The 14,859-nt window shown below is 40.6% G+C and overlaps 1 protein-coding gene across 1 annotated transcript in view; it reads left to right on the forward strand.

The window, feature by feature from the left end:
- Positions 1-14,859, forward strand: part of KIAA1407 (KIAA1407 ortholog) — a 64,544-nt gene that overhangs the window by 43,293 nt on the left and 6,392 nt on the right. The window contains exons 13-16 of the mRNA XM_004675454.2: positions 50-151; positions 9,258-9,401; positions 13,986-14,138; positions 14,672-14,817. Coding sequence (XP_004675511.1) covers positions 50-151; positions 9,258-9,401; positions 13,986-14,138; positions 14,672-14,817 — 545 coding nt within the window. The remainder of the gene's footprint in view (positions 1-49; positions 152-9,257; positions 9,402-13,985; positions 14,139-14,671; positions 14,818-14,859) is intronic.

Genomic DNA, 14,859 nt, shown 5'->3' on the forward strand with positions numbered 1-14,859 from the left:
TGCCATAAAAACTGAGGTTCTCATTTTCACAAATTCTAATCTTGATCAGGCCCAGTTAATGGCCTTAGAGGAAGAACGTCAGAAGAGGGAGGCAGAAGAAAAGGAAGCTCAACTTGAAAAAAAGCGAGAAGAAAAGAGACTGAAGAAAGTGGTCAGTAGTACCTTTTTGGTCAAATCACCTCTTTTTGGAATCTTTTTGTTGTGAAGTACTGTGACCTTGCACACCTTTCTGTCCCTAGATCTTCTGTCTAGAACACTCTTCCTTCACTCTTTTTCTCTACTTTAGTGAAAACCTTCATATTCTTAAGATCTTAACATGACTTCTTCACATTAGCCTTTCCTACTATACCTCACTTTCCTCTTCAGGAGATTGGGCTAGGTCCCCCCTTTATGGACTGACGTAGATTTCCTTTAAAACGTATCATCATTTCTTAGTGTCTTAACCTGTTGAAGCTGCTATAACAAAATACTGGGTAACTTGTAAACAGCAGAAATTTATTTCTCACAATTCTAAAGGCTGGAGGTCCAATACTGGGATGCCATCATGGTCAAATTCTGGTGAAAAACCCCTCTGGGTGGTAGTCTGCCAAGTTCTCACTGTTTCCTCACAGGACGGAAGGGGCTTCTAACTGCACCTTTCTGCTCACAAGTGCTCCACCAAGGCCCTCTCAAAGCACCCCCTTATACTCTCTCCAATTGGAGCATTAGAATTTCAACATGTGAATTTTGACACATTCAGACCAGACAGAGCATTCAGTCTTGCCTTGCTTTTCATGACCTTGATAATTTTGAATAGCACTGGTGAAGCATTTTATAGAATGTCCCTCAATTTGTGTTGGTTTTGTTTTTTTCTTTTAGTTTTTTGTTTGTTTGTTTGTTTGTTTTTTAAGAATACTACCTAGGTGAAATACTCTCTCAATCTCATAGCAGATACATGACTTTTCTCAGGATGACATATCTCTGGTGATGTTATTAACCTTGATGGACTGACTAGGGCTATGGTCTCAGTATTAGAAGACAGGTACCTCCACTGTCAAATGTCTGCTTTTTACTTTACATACTCTGGTCTTTCAAGGTCATTCATTAAGTCCAGACTACTCTCAAATCAGGGAGGAGTTGAAATTTAGCTCTATTTCTTGAAGGGAGGAATGTCTAATATATAGTATGTGAGGTAGATTTATTTCACTTCCTTCACTTGTTTGTTTAAACATTTATATCAATGCACTTTCATATATTTATTTAAACTTTGAGTTATAAAACCTATTTTGTTACTCAAATTGTTCCATCTTGGGTCAATGGAAGCTTTTAAAGTTTGTCAACTTCATCTAAGTATGATCTTATGCCTAATCTGCATAGGTACAGAAATAATTATAGATAGCTATGTATACATGGTTTAGTATACACTAGAATTGCTGATAAGCTCATTGCTTAGTAGCAATAAACACCCTCACTGCTCAGGACTTGCTTTCCAAATACCATTTAGAACCAGGGAACCTTGGAAAAATGCTGATTCTAGGGTTGAGACAGTGAAAATATGAGGGGGCATGTCAAAGGGCATAGAGTCAATTTCATTTAAATATTTATTATTGTTTCCATACCTGCTAAAACTCTCTCTCTGATCTTTAATGATCACTGCCTTATTCATTAGAACATTTAATAGTATTACCATAGTTATTTAAAATTCTCTGATAGTTCCAACATCTCTGCCATATCTAGCTTTGTTCTGACCACTGGTTTATCTTTTCAGACTTTATTTCTTGTCTTTTAGCATTTTTGAATTTTGTCGTTGTTGAAAAACATGTTGTACAGGGTAATAAAACTGAGATAAGTAGGACTTTAGTATGGAGATTTATGTTAATCTAGCGTCTAGTAAGACATATGTTGTTGCTATGGCTACCATGTTGAGACTTGTTGTTATGGGCATCACAAACTCCAGTTCCTCTAGTGACTTGTTTTCGTCTCCTGTGTTGGCTTTATGTCTTCCCTTTGTGTCGCTCCCCAGAGAGAGTCTGTCTCATAGCTTTCCAGGCTATCCTGCACTGTTCTTATGGAGGTTTGTCAGTATGTGGTGGAGGGGTGTGAATGATGGGATCATTCTCTAAGTTTTGATTTAGCGTCAGTCTGTGGAGTACTAAGCATTAGACATTCACAAGAACTTCTCCCACTTTAGGGGCAGAGTTCTTCCCTGCTCCTTCAAGCCCTTCTTTCTGTGTCTACCACCTTCAGTCTGTGACCTTAAAACCGTTCCCTGTAAGGCTCCCCCTCCACGTAGGTGAGGTGTGGATGGGTCTAAGCCAAGTTCCCCTTCAGTAGTGTATCCCACTAGTACCTTCAGATGGTCCCACAGATGAAACCTTTGGTGTCCTAAGGGAGAATGACATGGCAGATTTTATAATAGCTTCTGTTCCTCTCCCCAAGCCAGAACCATGGTAGGAGCTTTACCTAGATTCTTCCAAATCCTGTCTGTGAGAGCCTGGTAGGGTTTCTGGAGCAAAAACTGGCAAAAAAATGCGAACTCCCCTAGGACTGTGACCCCCCAGGAGGTCTACCCTCTCATCCTGACACACCCTTGGCCTCAAGCAATTCACATAATTTCGATTTTAGTTTTACTATCGTAGGTGGTCTCTGATGGCTTCTGCCTCAGGTATAGGTGGTCTCTGAAGGCTTCTGCCTCAGGTAAGCAAGAACTTGGTTCTCACGTCTCCTAAAGTTGCATGTCTCTCCAGATTTGTGGAGGCTTTGGCTCCCTGATTGATTCACAAAAAATAATTTGATTTGTTGTCCAATCTTTTTTCCTTTTGAAGACAAATGCTTATGCAGAGGAAGGAACAAAGGGAATATATTACTGGCCAATAGGTATCTCTTCCTCTGTATACTAAGCCCAAACCTTTCCTTTTCAAGAAAGGGAAATAAATGTAACTCCCATCCACAACAGACAAATATTTTGTCAAGTAGAGTAGTTTGCATTTAGTTAATCAGCTATTTGTGACGTTCTCAATTGAGATCATTGCGTTTATAGATGGACTGTGCTTGAGTCTTTGTGAGCAGCCTTAGATTTCAAATGCACTTGGCATTTATCTCCTTTTGCTTCTCAGCAAAGATACTCGTGTTTCTCACCCAATTTACCACATGGTCTTCTTCCTTTTGATGTATTTTATTCTGCACAGGTGTTTTTTTTTTTAGATTTGTTTACTTATGCATACAAGAACTGGGGTGTAGGCCAGATGTATGGGGAGTGAGAAGATTCACCAGAGACTGAGTGGGGAGCAGAACAGGCAGATCTACTGCAATACACTGCTGAGGCGAGCAGTGGGCGAGGCAGGAGAGTTCTGCTGCGCCATGTGGGTCACCTTCCTGGCTAGGGATCGAACTCACATTGCAGTGGCTGGCAATAGCCTGATAGTGTTGAGACTTTAACCTGTGCCAGTTGGAGGCCCTCTGCACAGGTGATCCTCTCCCTCCCTTTGTGTACTTTATGTAGCTGTTCTCATTAAGCAACCTCGAAGGTCATAGAAGTGTTATTCCTCTGGACATGAAATAGTGATACTTCTGAACCATTGCCTGCTGTGACTTCTCAGAGTCTTCCACATTCTGTACGTGTTTTAAGTCTCCTTTACCCCTTCTAGTTGGCTACATTTTGCTCATTAAGTTTACCATCAAATTGCCCAACTGTAGTACCATATTTTCTAATTGCTTTGATAAAGAGTCCTCCTGTTGATATGGTAGAGAAGATTTCTAGAACAATTTAGTAGATATTTCTTTGGATTGAAAATACAGATAAGTCTTCTAGCTTTAGGGTAAAAAAAATAACTGGAAGAATTCCTCAAGCATATGCCCATAACAAATTATCCTCCACATTCAGGAACAAGTATAGGGTTAGGACATGGCTGTCATGTGTGACAGATCCTTATATGTGATTCCTCTGGACTGAGAGAGAGAGGTGCCATAGTGACAGCAGGAAGTACCGTGTGGGATAGCATACTCAAGTCACAGGCTAGTATCCTGACCTTGATGGGACTACTGTCCTTTGCAGCAATGAGATTGCCATTCACAGGTCTCACACAGTGACCCTTTGAAAAAACTCATCCTCTACCTAACATCCTATTATTTTATTTGTATTAATAGTTATAATTAGGGTCTCCCTGGTGGCATAAGGATTAAGTCTTAGCACTATCATGCTATCAACCCTATGGCCTGAGTTCAATCCCTAGCCAGGAGCTGACCTACATGGCATGGTAGACCTCTCCTGTCTCTCCTGCTACTCCTTCAGCAGTGTATTTCAGATCTACCTGCTCTGCTTCCCACTCTGTCTCTGGTGAATTCTCTCACCCCTGCCTCCCACACATACCCCTCTCAGGCCTATACCCCAAATCTTCTATGCATAAATAAATGTTTTTTAAAATACTATAATTAATACTTATAAAACTAATCATACTTGACAGACAGTAACTTTTATGACTGTAAATATGCTTTTGATAGAGAATTGCTAGATTTTGTAGTTAAAAAGACTACTTTATCAAAGATGACTGGCAAGATTAAAAGTCTGCCACAATTGCTCAGAAGTATATTGTTCATTTAACAAGCATTTGAAGAGCACCTGTGATGTGTCAGGTATTGTTCTATGTGTTAGAAAACTGGAGAAGACAGACCACAGCCTCAGAAAGCTTCTACCTGGGAAGACTGGCAGTACAAGTTAGTAAAGAAGCAGGGAGGGAGATCTATAATGGGGAGCAAGATGGTAAGACCTCTCTGAAGCATTGCTGTTTCAGCTGCTGGGTGCTGAGGAGACTTCTGCAAGGCCCAGTAGGGGCATATTAAATGTGAGATGGCCTGTTAGCAAACAAATGACACAACAGACAGACTATATATACAAGCCTGGGTTATTGAGAATATAGTAAGGAATATGGGATTAAAAAACATGTCAATGTAGGGGCTCTCCCTGGTGGCACAGAAGGTTAGGGTGCAGCTCTGCATGTTGGCTGCAGCTGCTTCAGTGCAAGTTTGATCCCCATCCCAAAGGCGACCCACATGGTGCAGCAGACCTCTTCTGTCTTGCCCACCGCTCCCCTCAGCATTGTACCTTGTCAATATACCTGTTCTGCTCCCCATGCTCTCTGGTGAATCCTCTCACTGCCCCTGAACCTCTGGCCGGTACCCCAGTTCTGTATGCATAAATTAATAAATCTTAAACAACAACATGTGAAGTGTATGATGTCGAGTCAGAAGATTATCTGGAAAGAGCAATATGAGGGCTACGGCCTTGAGTACATGAAAAGTTACTCGAACAGTGGATAGTTAGTGGGATAGGAAAAGAACCCAGAGAATTTATTGTTGAGAAACTGGAAGAAAAAAAGCATTTCTGGAAAGGGAAGGTCGTGGTTAATGGGCTAAATGCTGCTGCGTTTAATTAAAAGGACAAACTTTTTGAATTGGCAACATGGAGGTCATTTATGACACAGAAAGAGTGTTTTCTGTGGAATGCTGGGAAGGGAGCCCCATTCTTGTGAGTGGAGAACATGAAAGGCAAAGAATCAGAGTCTATGACCACAGATAGGGGTCACCTTGGATTAAAGAAGGATTTTGTTTGTTGGTGACTGGGGTTTTTGTTTTGTTTTTTAAGATGAGAGATAACAGCAATATTTGCTTATTGTTGGGGATTAGCCAGTAATTTAGGAGAAATTCATGATATGAGAGACCAAAATGTGTAAGTTACAGGACTGCATAAGTGGAAATAAATTCAAGAGCAAAAGAAAAGGGGAGGGGAGCCCACTTAAAATGGATAGAGGCCAGAAAGTTAGGGGATACCCTTTTCTCTTAATTCTTGCTGTAATTCCTGTGTAATTCCTGATCTTTGAAAGCAGAATTGACTGAGAATAGATACACATTCAAATGAGTCAGATTTTTGTATTCCATTAACAAATGCTGATTTTCTATCCATGTTTAGCCTGAGTAAACCAAATGCTGTCTCGCAACAGACCGTTTCATGCAGTCCTACCAAAAAAACTTGCAGGCGTTATTATAAACATTTTGTAGCCAAAGTAATGGAAAACAAGGGACTAACAACAAAATGCAATCAGTTCTACTGAGCAATCCTTAACTGAGGAAGGAAATACTCTAAGTATTTTCCAGTTTTTGTTTTTTTTTTTTTAATGGAAAAGGAAACTTTAAGAAAGGCTATTTTTCCCCAACTCCATCTAGAAATTTCCTTTGGAACTCACACCACCAGCCATAGAACTGTAATTCTAAGAAGATAGTTACACCATAAATTAGATGTGAACAGTATTATTTTGGCCACAGCACTTCCCGAAAGGGTTGTCGTCTGTGTTCTATACCAGTCCGCAGATCCCAAGTGCTGTGCTGTAAGACACACAGTCGGTGTTTCTACACTCCTTCCTACTCAGCCCTTGCCTTGCTTTGACTCATAAGAAATTTCTTATACATAATTTTTTATTTCTGGCCATTCAATTCCACATCTCAAGTGTCCAAATTAAAGACTGTAAAGGTAATCTTGACTGAAGGTTTTAGAATATGGATATTTCAGCTTGAGACATTTGTCCAGAAATAGGTAATTAGAAGATCAGAGTAAATCTCCTTCCAGATTTTTTTTTTTACTCCCCCTTCCAGCCTCTCCACCCAGTGTTTTACCATAGGCTCTGCTCCACCCAGATTTCTTTATGATCCTCCAAACACACTCTTAGCTTCTCTGCCTCTAAGTCTTTCTCTTGGAAAGTGTCATGGTTGAATTTATTATCTTGAACTTGATCATTTGGGTTCAAATCTTGGTTCTGCTACTTATTCTGTGATCTTAAGATACTTTTTTTAAATAACAGTTTATTTTTACATCATTTTGTACATTTTTTTTCCATTTCAATTGTAATCCCCGCGGGTTTCCCATCTTGGTCTTATTTTTTTCCCCACAGAAAGTTCTGGCAGTTACAGAGCTTGTCAAAATCAGCAATATACTTCAGCATAATTTCCTGAAGTGAAATTATGGGAAATGGGGAAGCAGCAGCTTAAATTTGATGTTTTCGTATTTGTGCCACCTAGATGACCCCTGGTGAGAAGCCATCCTGAAATCTCTGCTTTTTCTGTTGTGACTTTCATAATGGGTATCAATTACTACCACTCACCATTTTTAGGTAGTGTCCTTTTCCTCTTCCTGTTGTTTATTGGCTATTTTCATTAGAGAAAGAAATCGCTTACTTGTAGTAGACTATTCAGTTTTGTCCTACTTCTCAGGCAGCCTCTCTGGAGGTCTGCTTTAGGGGGTCCTAGGGTATCTCTTCTGGGTGCATCATCTGGAATGGTTCAACTTTCTCCACCTAGAGGAGTGAGAGCCTTTTATTTTTTTATGGTACGGGAAAATACATTTTATTGTGAAACAGAGGGGAACACCACAAAAATTTTACAATTATGTTAAAATAAGCATAGAAAAGGCCCAAAAAAAACACGTCAATATTAGCTATTGATTAGAGGATGAGAAATGACTTTTCCTTCTCTGCATTTTTCCCTATTTTATAAACTGTCTATAAAGTATTTATTCACTATAGTCAGGAATTCTGATTTCAGATTTTGAGCTGATTTCTCCTTTCACTACCACAGTCCTCAGCATGAAATCTTCTGTACCGAGTGTGCCAATTTTGTTCCATTTCAGATTCAAGGGGCATAGGGCCTTTTAATAGATCATTTAACTTGTGTACTGACTTACTGTTCATCACTTAAATAACTTGGTGTAATAATGTTCTTCTAGACTTTGTCTTTGTCTTTAACTTTGAACAAGACATTGACCTACAAATCTCTATCCCAGAATCTAAAGAAAGAGTTGTCACATTTTGTGAACACATTGTGTTAGTTGTGTTTGATTGCTGCTTGACTATATGTTCTTGTCGAAATTATTTTTCTTGATGCATTGCTGTCTTGAACTCAGCAAGGCATCTCTATGGCCAGTATTTTAAACACTTGGGTAAATCCCTTATCTCCACATGATTGAGACTGGTTTTGCTTGAAACTTATTGCCCCGTTTCCTTATTTTCCTTGACACCCTATGTTGGTTTCTGTGCATGATGAAACAGACCTCCCCACCATCCCCCCAGTGTTGACAGTGGGTCATGTAGGAGCTGAAATGTGTAGTTCAACCTGGCCCAAGCGCTTGGTTGTCTCACAATCATTTGTGATTATCTAAATCACTGTCATGGTTCTTAGTCACTTCCAGTAGTTGAGCATATGTCCAAACCCTACACTGTCCCAAAGAGAAGGGTTATAGTCCGTGCTTGAATACAGGCTGATTGGATACTGAGCCCTAGAGTACGTAGATAAATCCATTCCAGGGAGAAAGTAGGAGATGTGCATTTTTGCTTGTTCCCTCTGCACTGAGCCCAGGTATAGAGCCACAGGGTGGGGTGCTGCCGTGTTCATCTCAAGGCTGCTGCTTTTTGTTGTCTGTGGGACGTGGGACTACACACTTCACTGTCAGAGAAAATCAATCCAAGGAACTGTGTCTTGGGGAGCAGCTACAGGAGCTGGGCATCAGAAGTATGCACAAGCTCCTGCCAGAGCGATGCTGACAATCTGGTTTAATTGTCGAAGCACACTGAAGAAGATAGGCAAGTGTCCAGTGGCTCTGTCTCTATGGAGGATCACAGTCAGCCCTTAGACAGAACTGCAGTGCAAGTTAAACTCTCAGACAGCAGTCTGTCAAGTAGCTAGTCAAACTCCTTTCAGCGAAAAAGCTGGAAGGGGGCTTTTCATTGCCTGATGCTTCGAAACCAAGCTGAGACCTAGAGACATAGGCACACCCATGAAGAATCAGTTCTTTGCTGTAATTCTGTGTGTCTCATAGACACATACCCCACTGGTGTCCAGTTTGGTGTTTCAGAGTTAGCTGTTCAGAGTCAGGAATTTTGACTCAAAAGTTGGGGTGCTAAATGTGCAGTCTAAATCTTTCACTCCTCAGGAAGAAGCAGGGGTTGGAGTTTCCCTCTCATTTACAAGACACTGTGTCAGGGATGAAGTTTATGGCAACAATGTATCATGTTTTTTTCTACCCATTCCCCATGTAGGAATTTTCTGTTTTGTTCAGTGTATAGGAGTCACTCAGCTAGTTGTTGAACTGCTTCTAGAAGGAATTAATTTCACCATGCCTAGCTCTACAATTCAGTGCATCTGAGGGAGCAAAAGTTCAGGCGTTTCTGTGGTCATCTTCGTCCCTTTTTCCCTCCTCAGCATTTTTATGGGTTTTCGTTTTCTATTTCCCACAGAAAGAACTAGAGAAGCAGAAGAGAATTAAAAGAAACCAGCAGATGGAAGCAATAGCCAAAGAACATTATGAAAAGGTCTTGCTAAGAAAAAATGGTCTGGAGCCTTGGAAGAGATTGAGAATACAAAGCAATCAAAACATGCAGGTATAGTGTCCTACTCTCCCTCCCCACCCCAAAACTAGAAAATGAACTTTTCAAATAGGATAAATACCCAAATGGGTTCTGGGGGCTGTTTGTTAATTTAAAAGCCAAAGAGATAAATAAGGCTCTCCCTGGTGGCCAGCAGGTTAAAGCACCGCACTATGAAGCTCTCTGAAGCCACTGCATCATGAGGTTCCATCCCCGGCCAGGGAGGTGACCCACATGGCATGGCAGACCTCTCCTGACCCACCTACTGCTCCCTCAGAAGTGTATTTCAGTACATCTGCCTGTTCTGCTCCCCACTCTGTCTCTGGCGAAATCTCTCACCTACCGCACTTCTGGCCTGTACCCTAGTCTGTACACATAAAAAAAAAAATCTTTAAAAAGAGAGAGAGAGGCCCTCCCTGGTGGCGCAGCGGGGTTAAAGCACACAACGAAAAACCAAAAGCCACTTCCGCAGGAGTTCAATTCCCGCCTGCTCCAGAGGTGACCACATGGCGTGGCAGACCTCTCCTGGCCTGCCCGCTGCTCCCCTCAGCAGTGTACTTCGTTGATCTGCCTGTTCTGCTCCCCACTCAGTCTCTGGCGAATCTTCTTACTTCCCCAGCACCTCTCTCTTGTACCCCTAGTCTGTACACATAAAAAAAAAAATCTTTAAAAAGAGAGAGAGAGATAAGTGAATTGAGTGTGCGTATTTTGGGGTAAGAGCTTAAAATTTGTCTTCCAAGTAGAGAAAGACTTCTATAATTGAACCAGGTTGGAAAAACTCTGAAAAATTTTGATTAGAGACCACCAAGAAAAGAGGAATAGAGGCCTCTTTCAATTCTTTTAATTTTTTTTTATTTATTACAAAGTTTATTTTTACATCATTTTGCACATATTTTTTTCCATCTTGATTGTAATCCCCGCAGGTTTCCCATCACCAAATCACCCCTGTGCCACCACCATAGTCCCGTGCATTTCCCTCCCTCCCCCCCCCAATTCTTTTATTTTTTTAAAGATTTATTTATGCATACAAGAACAGGAGGACAGACCAGAGGTGTGGGAGGTGAGAGGATTCACCAGAGGCAGAGCCGGGTGCAGAACAGGCAGATCGACTGAAATACTGCTGAGAGGAGAAGCAGGAGGGTAGGAGAGGTCTGTCATGCCATGTGGGTCACCTCCCTGGCCTTGATCGAACTTGTGCTACAGTGGCTGCAGATAGCTGCATACTACTGTGCTTTAACCCCTGCACCACCAGGGAGAGCCCCAGCCTCTCTCAATTGTGTAAGTAATAATAAAGAGGAAATAATCACTGTATTTCAGTAAGGTTTCTGTTGCACAACCAACTACCCTAAATATTAGTGGCTCAGACATTTACTTCTCACTCACATGTATGTCAGCCATGTGAGGAAAGGGTTCAGGTTTTTCCAGGTTCCAGCAGTTAGTCAGGGCATGCTTTTCACCTGGCAAATGTCAGACCCACAGAGGCCATACCAAATTATATGAACCTACATGAAACCTCTGTTTATATCATGTCCACTGCATTGCACTGACCACACCAAGTCACAGGATGACAGGGCCATTTAGGAGAGAAAGAGGGTCCATCTACTTAATCCACTGGAAGACACTATTACATGCAAAAATGTGGGTGTACAACCCTAAATAGTAATGCATTGTACCATACAGATATATGAACTCAAACGCCATTGAAAATTCAAATCTGTCCATTGCCTAGAATGGGCCATTCAACTAAATGATCAAAAAGTTCAAGGTAGATAAAATGTTATCTTTAAAATTCTTTTTAATAATAAGCTCAGTGGTATTTAATAATAGATATTTAATAACACCTATTGTAACTACCCTTATTTACACATGTTTGGCAATTGATAGCAAAAAGCCTAGTGTTCCTTTGTTACGAAAACCAGGATTGAAAGTGAGCAGTCGCGCTTCCTCTCCTAGAGGTCTGCCGAATTCTGCAGTACTGCAGGTTCTGCCTCTGTGACATGACTGAGGCTTCTTTTTCCCACTCTTGAAACCTATGCACCATTTTTTCTTTTCTTCCTATTTTCACATTTTCTTCCTTTTTCTATTCCCTAAGTGCCCTCCCCATATTGTTTTTCTGTCCCTGCTTTTTTGTTCTCAGCCTCCTTGCCAGGGCTTCTAGAACTACTGAGTGGTAGTCAGGCCTGCAGGCAAGAGCCATCCTCTTTGGAGGACTAGACCCATCTTTGCCTCAAGCCTTTGCTGCTTTGCTTTTGTATTTTCCTAGAGATGGGAGTGTTGACTCTTTAGGCTTTTGAGGACTGATTCTGGAAATTGAAAGTATCCAACTAGAAAAGTGGTCCTATCAGGTAGCTTGCAATGCAATTGAGTGCATCTATTTTGTTTTAATTTGTATCTGTTTCCTTGGTTTTGATTATTAGGAAAAGTAGAAAGACTCACTTGCATATTCCTATCAGCCCTTTTTTTGGTCCTTATTTTTGACTGAGTAAAACCAAGAAAGGTATAAAATTTAGAAATAGGTTAGGATCTATGGTTGAATAACAAAATTAATTTTTTATTTAAAATAATGTAAAAATAGGATAGAAATTTGAGCTCAAAGTGATAATTATAGACTTCAAATATAGAAGACCTCAATTAAAATAAAACAGGAAAATACAGATCTAAAACTAGCACTTCTAAATTTTCCTGTTCATAAAACCATCTGGAGAACTTACAAGTGTACACCCCTGGTCCTGCCCACAGGTATTCCCAGCAGAACTGGGTGATTGATGGGGGGCATGGGATGTTAGGGAATCTGCATTTTCAAAAGGCAGCTCAGGTGATTCTGGTCATTTTCTGAGCACATTCTGACTAGTTCACAAGTATTTGCGTTCCCTTTTGCCATTATAACAACTAGCCTCAAAATTCGTGACTTGAAACAGCACAAATTTATTATCAAGGTCAGAGTTTAAAATCTGACTTACTGGGCTAAGGTCAGTGTTTGCAGGGCAAGTTCCTTCTGGAAGTCCCAAGAAGGGAATCTGTTTCCTCACTTTTTTTCACCCGTGTTCTATTGTTTATAGCCCCTTCCTTAAATCTATCTCTTGCTTTCATCCTCATTATTTCATACTGATGCTGGTCCCTTCTGACTCCTCCTTCTAAAGGCCTTTCTGATTACACTTCGGGCCCTCCCAAATAAGCCAGGACACTTTCCCCCACTTTGAGATCCTTTACTTAATCACATCTGCAAAATCCTTTTTATCACATAAGGTATGACATTAACAGGGTCCAGGGTACATGGTCATCGCTGACCTGCCATTATTCAGCCTAGGACAGCAAAATATAGAATCTTAGAACACTGATAGTCCTGTCCATCTCTTTCATAAATAAGGGAACTGAGCCCTAGCGAGGAAACTGATTTGCTTAAGGTTGTAAGATCGCCGATAATACAAAGCTAGAATGGAACTCAGCAGCCCCATCCTCGAAACAGTCTGCTCATTTCTGGTATGTCTGAGTGTGTAGAAATCAGGTGTGTGTAGATGCCAACAATAAATTGAAAATATTAAAAAAAAAAAGGTAAAACAAAAAGTTTTAGAGGAATGAAAAGAGGAATGGGTAGCTTCTTCACCCATCACCGATTACTTTCAGGAAGAGAAAAATTAAGGAAAAGTGTTCAGTTAGTTTCTGGCTAATTTGTAAGGTTTTTTAAAAGACTTAATAATTAGCCTTTTCCTTTAAACTCTTTCCCTTAAATTCACCTGTACTATGTCATTTATTCCATTAACCACTTCAGAATTTTAAGAAATCTTCTGGTAGTCTTTCTTCCTGGTTCTGCTTCCTAGAAAATGAAGAAGACAGAAGAGAGAAGGATAGGCATTTTTGGAGCCTCTTGAATCCCAGACTGGGCTGAGTCAGGACAGTCAGAGGTCTTGGGTGCCACAGAGACTACCTGTGATGGTCATTTTGGCCAGCAAGTATGGCGGGCTAGAGACTCACTAGGATCAATCACATCCAGTGCCAGGTGCCTAGACAAGGATTAGAAATGTTTAATTATCTGGAGAGCACTGAGGGAGAAGGGCTTTCTATAAACTCTGAGTTGTGTTTTTATTTTGATAGAATGATACTCTGAGCCTTTTATGTTGGCAAGACATTAAATAATTTACCATGTTATTTTTCTATCAAATGTTTTTGTGGTTTATCGATAATGTCTAGATTTCAATGCTTGTGACAGCTCATTCTAGAAAACTAATTGAAAGTATTGGCATTTCCTCAATTAGACAGTGTTTAAGAACATAATAGAGAGAGGTTTGTTACGGAGTTGCTGTCCAGGCTCCAGGAGAACAAACCAAGAATGTTGCCAACCATCCACTTTGAAGCTCATTGCAAGTGAAATAATGGCCTTGGAGGCATTTCCATAATAACCAGTGAGTCCCTGTGGTCTTTGGAGAGTCAGCATTGAAAGAACTTATCCATGACATGAATCTAAAACCAGAATTTTTAGGGCATAGGCTGAATGCCCTTAAGAATACTCTCCACGAACTGTGGTTTTCAGCATTGTTTGCCAAGGGTAAATGATTTAAGATATAAGAATTAATTTCCTTTTCTCATTAAAAAAATGTCCAGGTGGCCAAGGAACATCACTCTTTGGCCTTACAGAGGAAATGCCTGCTGACCTGGTTCCTGCATAGCCAGGAAAGTCTGGCTAGGAAGACAGCCCAGGCTGATCAGTTTTATTCCCAAGTATTGCTTAGGAAAGTCATCCGGAGCTGGCTGCAGGTAAGGGCACAGAAAGGGAGCTTTCAATAAATGTCTCTGCTTAGTTCTACATAAAACATTTAGAATCCATCCAGAACGTCCATAGTCATTGTGCTTGTTCAAGAACAATGTTGAACAATGAATCCAATTCATTGCTTTGAAAGGAATTTGAAAATGTCAGGTCAGTTTTTTGTTAGTGCAAAATCTGAAGCACATTTCTTTTCAGTGTGTTTGTCTTTATAAATTATAACCTGTCCTTGCATCAGCTTGTGTTTTTATACTCATTTCTTGCTTCTTGTCCCATAATGGCTCAAGTGATTTTAATTGAAATTACTAGAAATTTACCTCAAGTTTGTTTCTACCCCTCTGGTTCCATTACTACTTTTTAATATTACAAGGGGATATTATCTTGGCTGCCACATTCTCCTTTTCCCTCTGTGCCTCCATGGTCTTCGTTCCTCTTTTTGTGTTTGTTTCGACTCTCCCTTTCATTCTGTTGCTCTAATCCTTTGTCAATGCTGTTCTCTCACTTATGTCTTTGTCCTTATTTTCAGTACCTGACTGATTTGGAGGTAGAAATGCAAGAACTCCATAGACATTTTCTTCAGAAGAAGATCTTCAGGACCTGGTTGAACATGGTCAGGGAGGCCATCATCGATTCTCAGAGCAAGTACGAGATTGCTGTGGAGTATAGCAACAGGTGAGGTTTTGAGCTCTGAGGAAACTCATTCACTAATTACCC

This window comes from Condylura cristata, unplaced genomic scaffold (assembly GCF_000260355.1).
Source record: "Condylura cristata isolate star-nosed mole 26May11 unplaced genomic scaffold, ConCri1.0 scaffold00003, whole genome shotgun sequence".
In the NCBI taxonomy this organism is placed as follows: domain Eukaryota; kingdom Metazoa; phylum Chordata; class Mammalia; order Eulipotyphla; family Talpidae; genus Condylura; species Condylura cristata.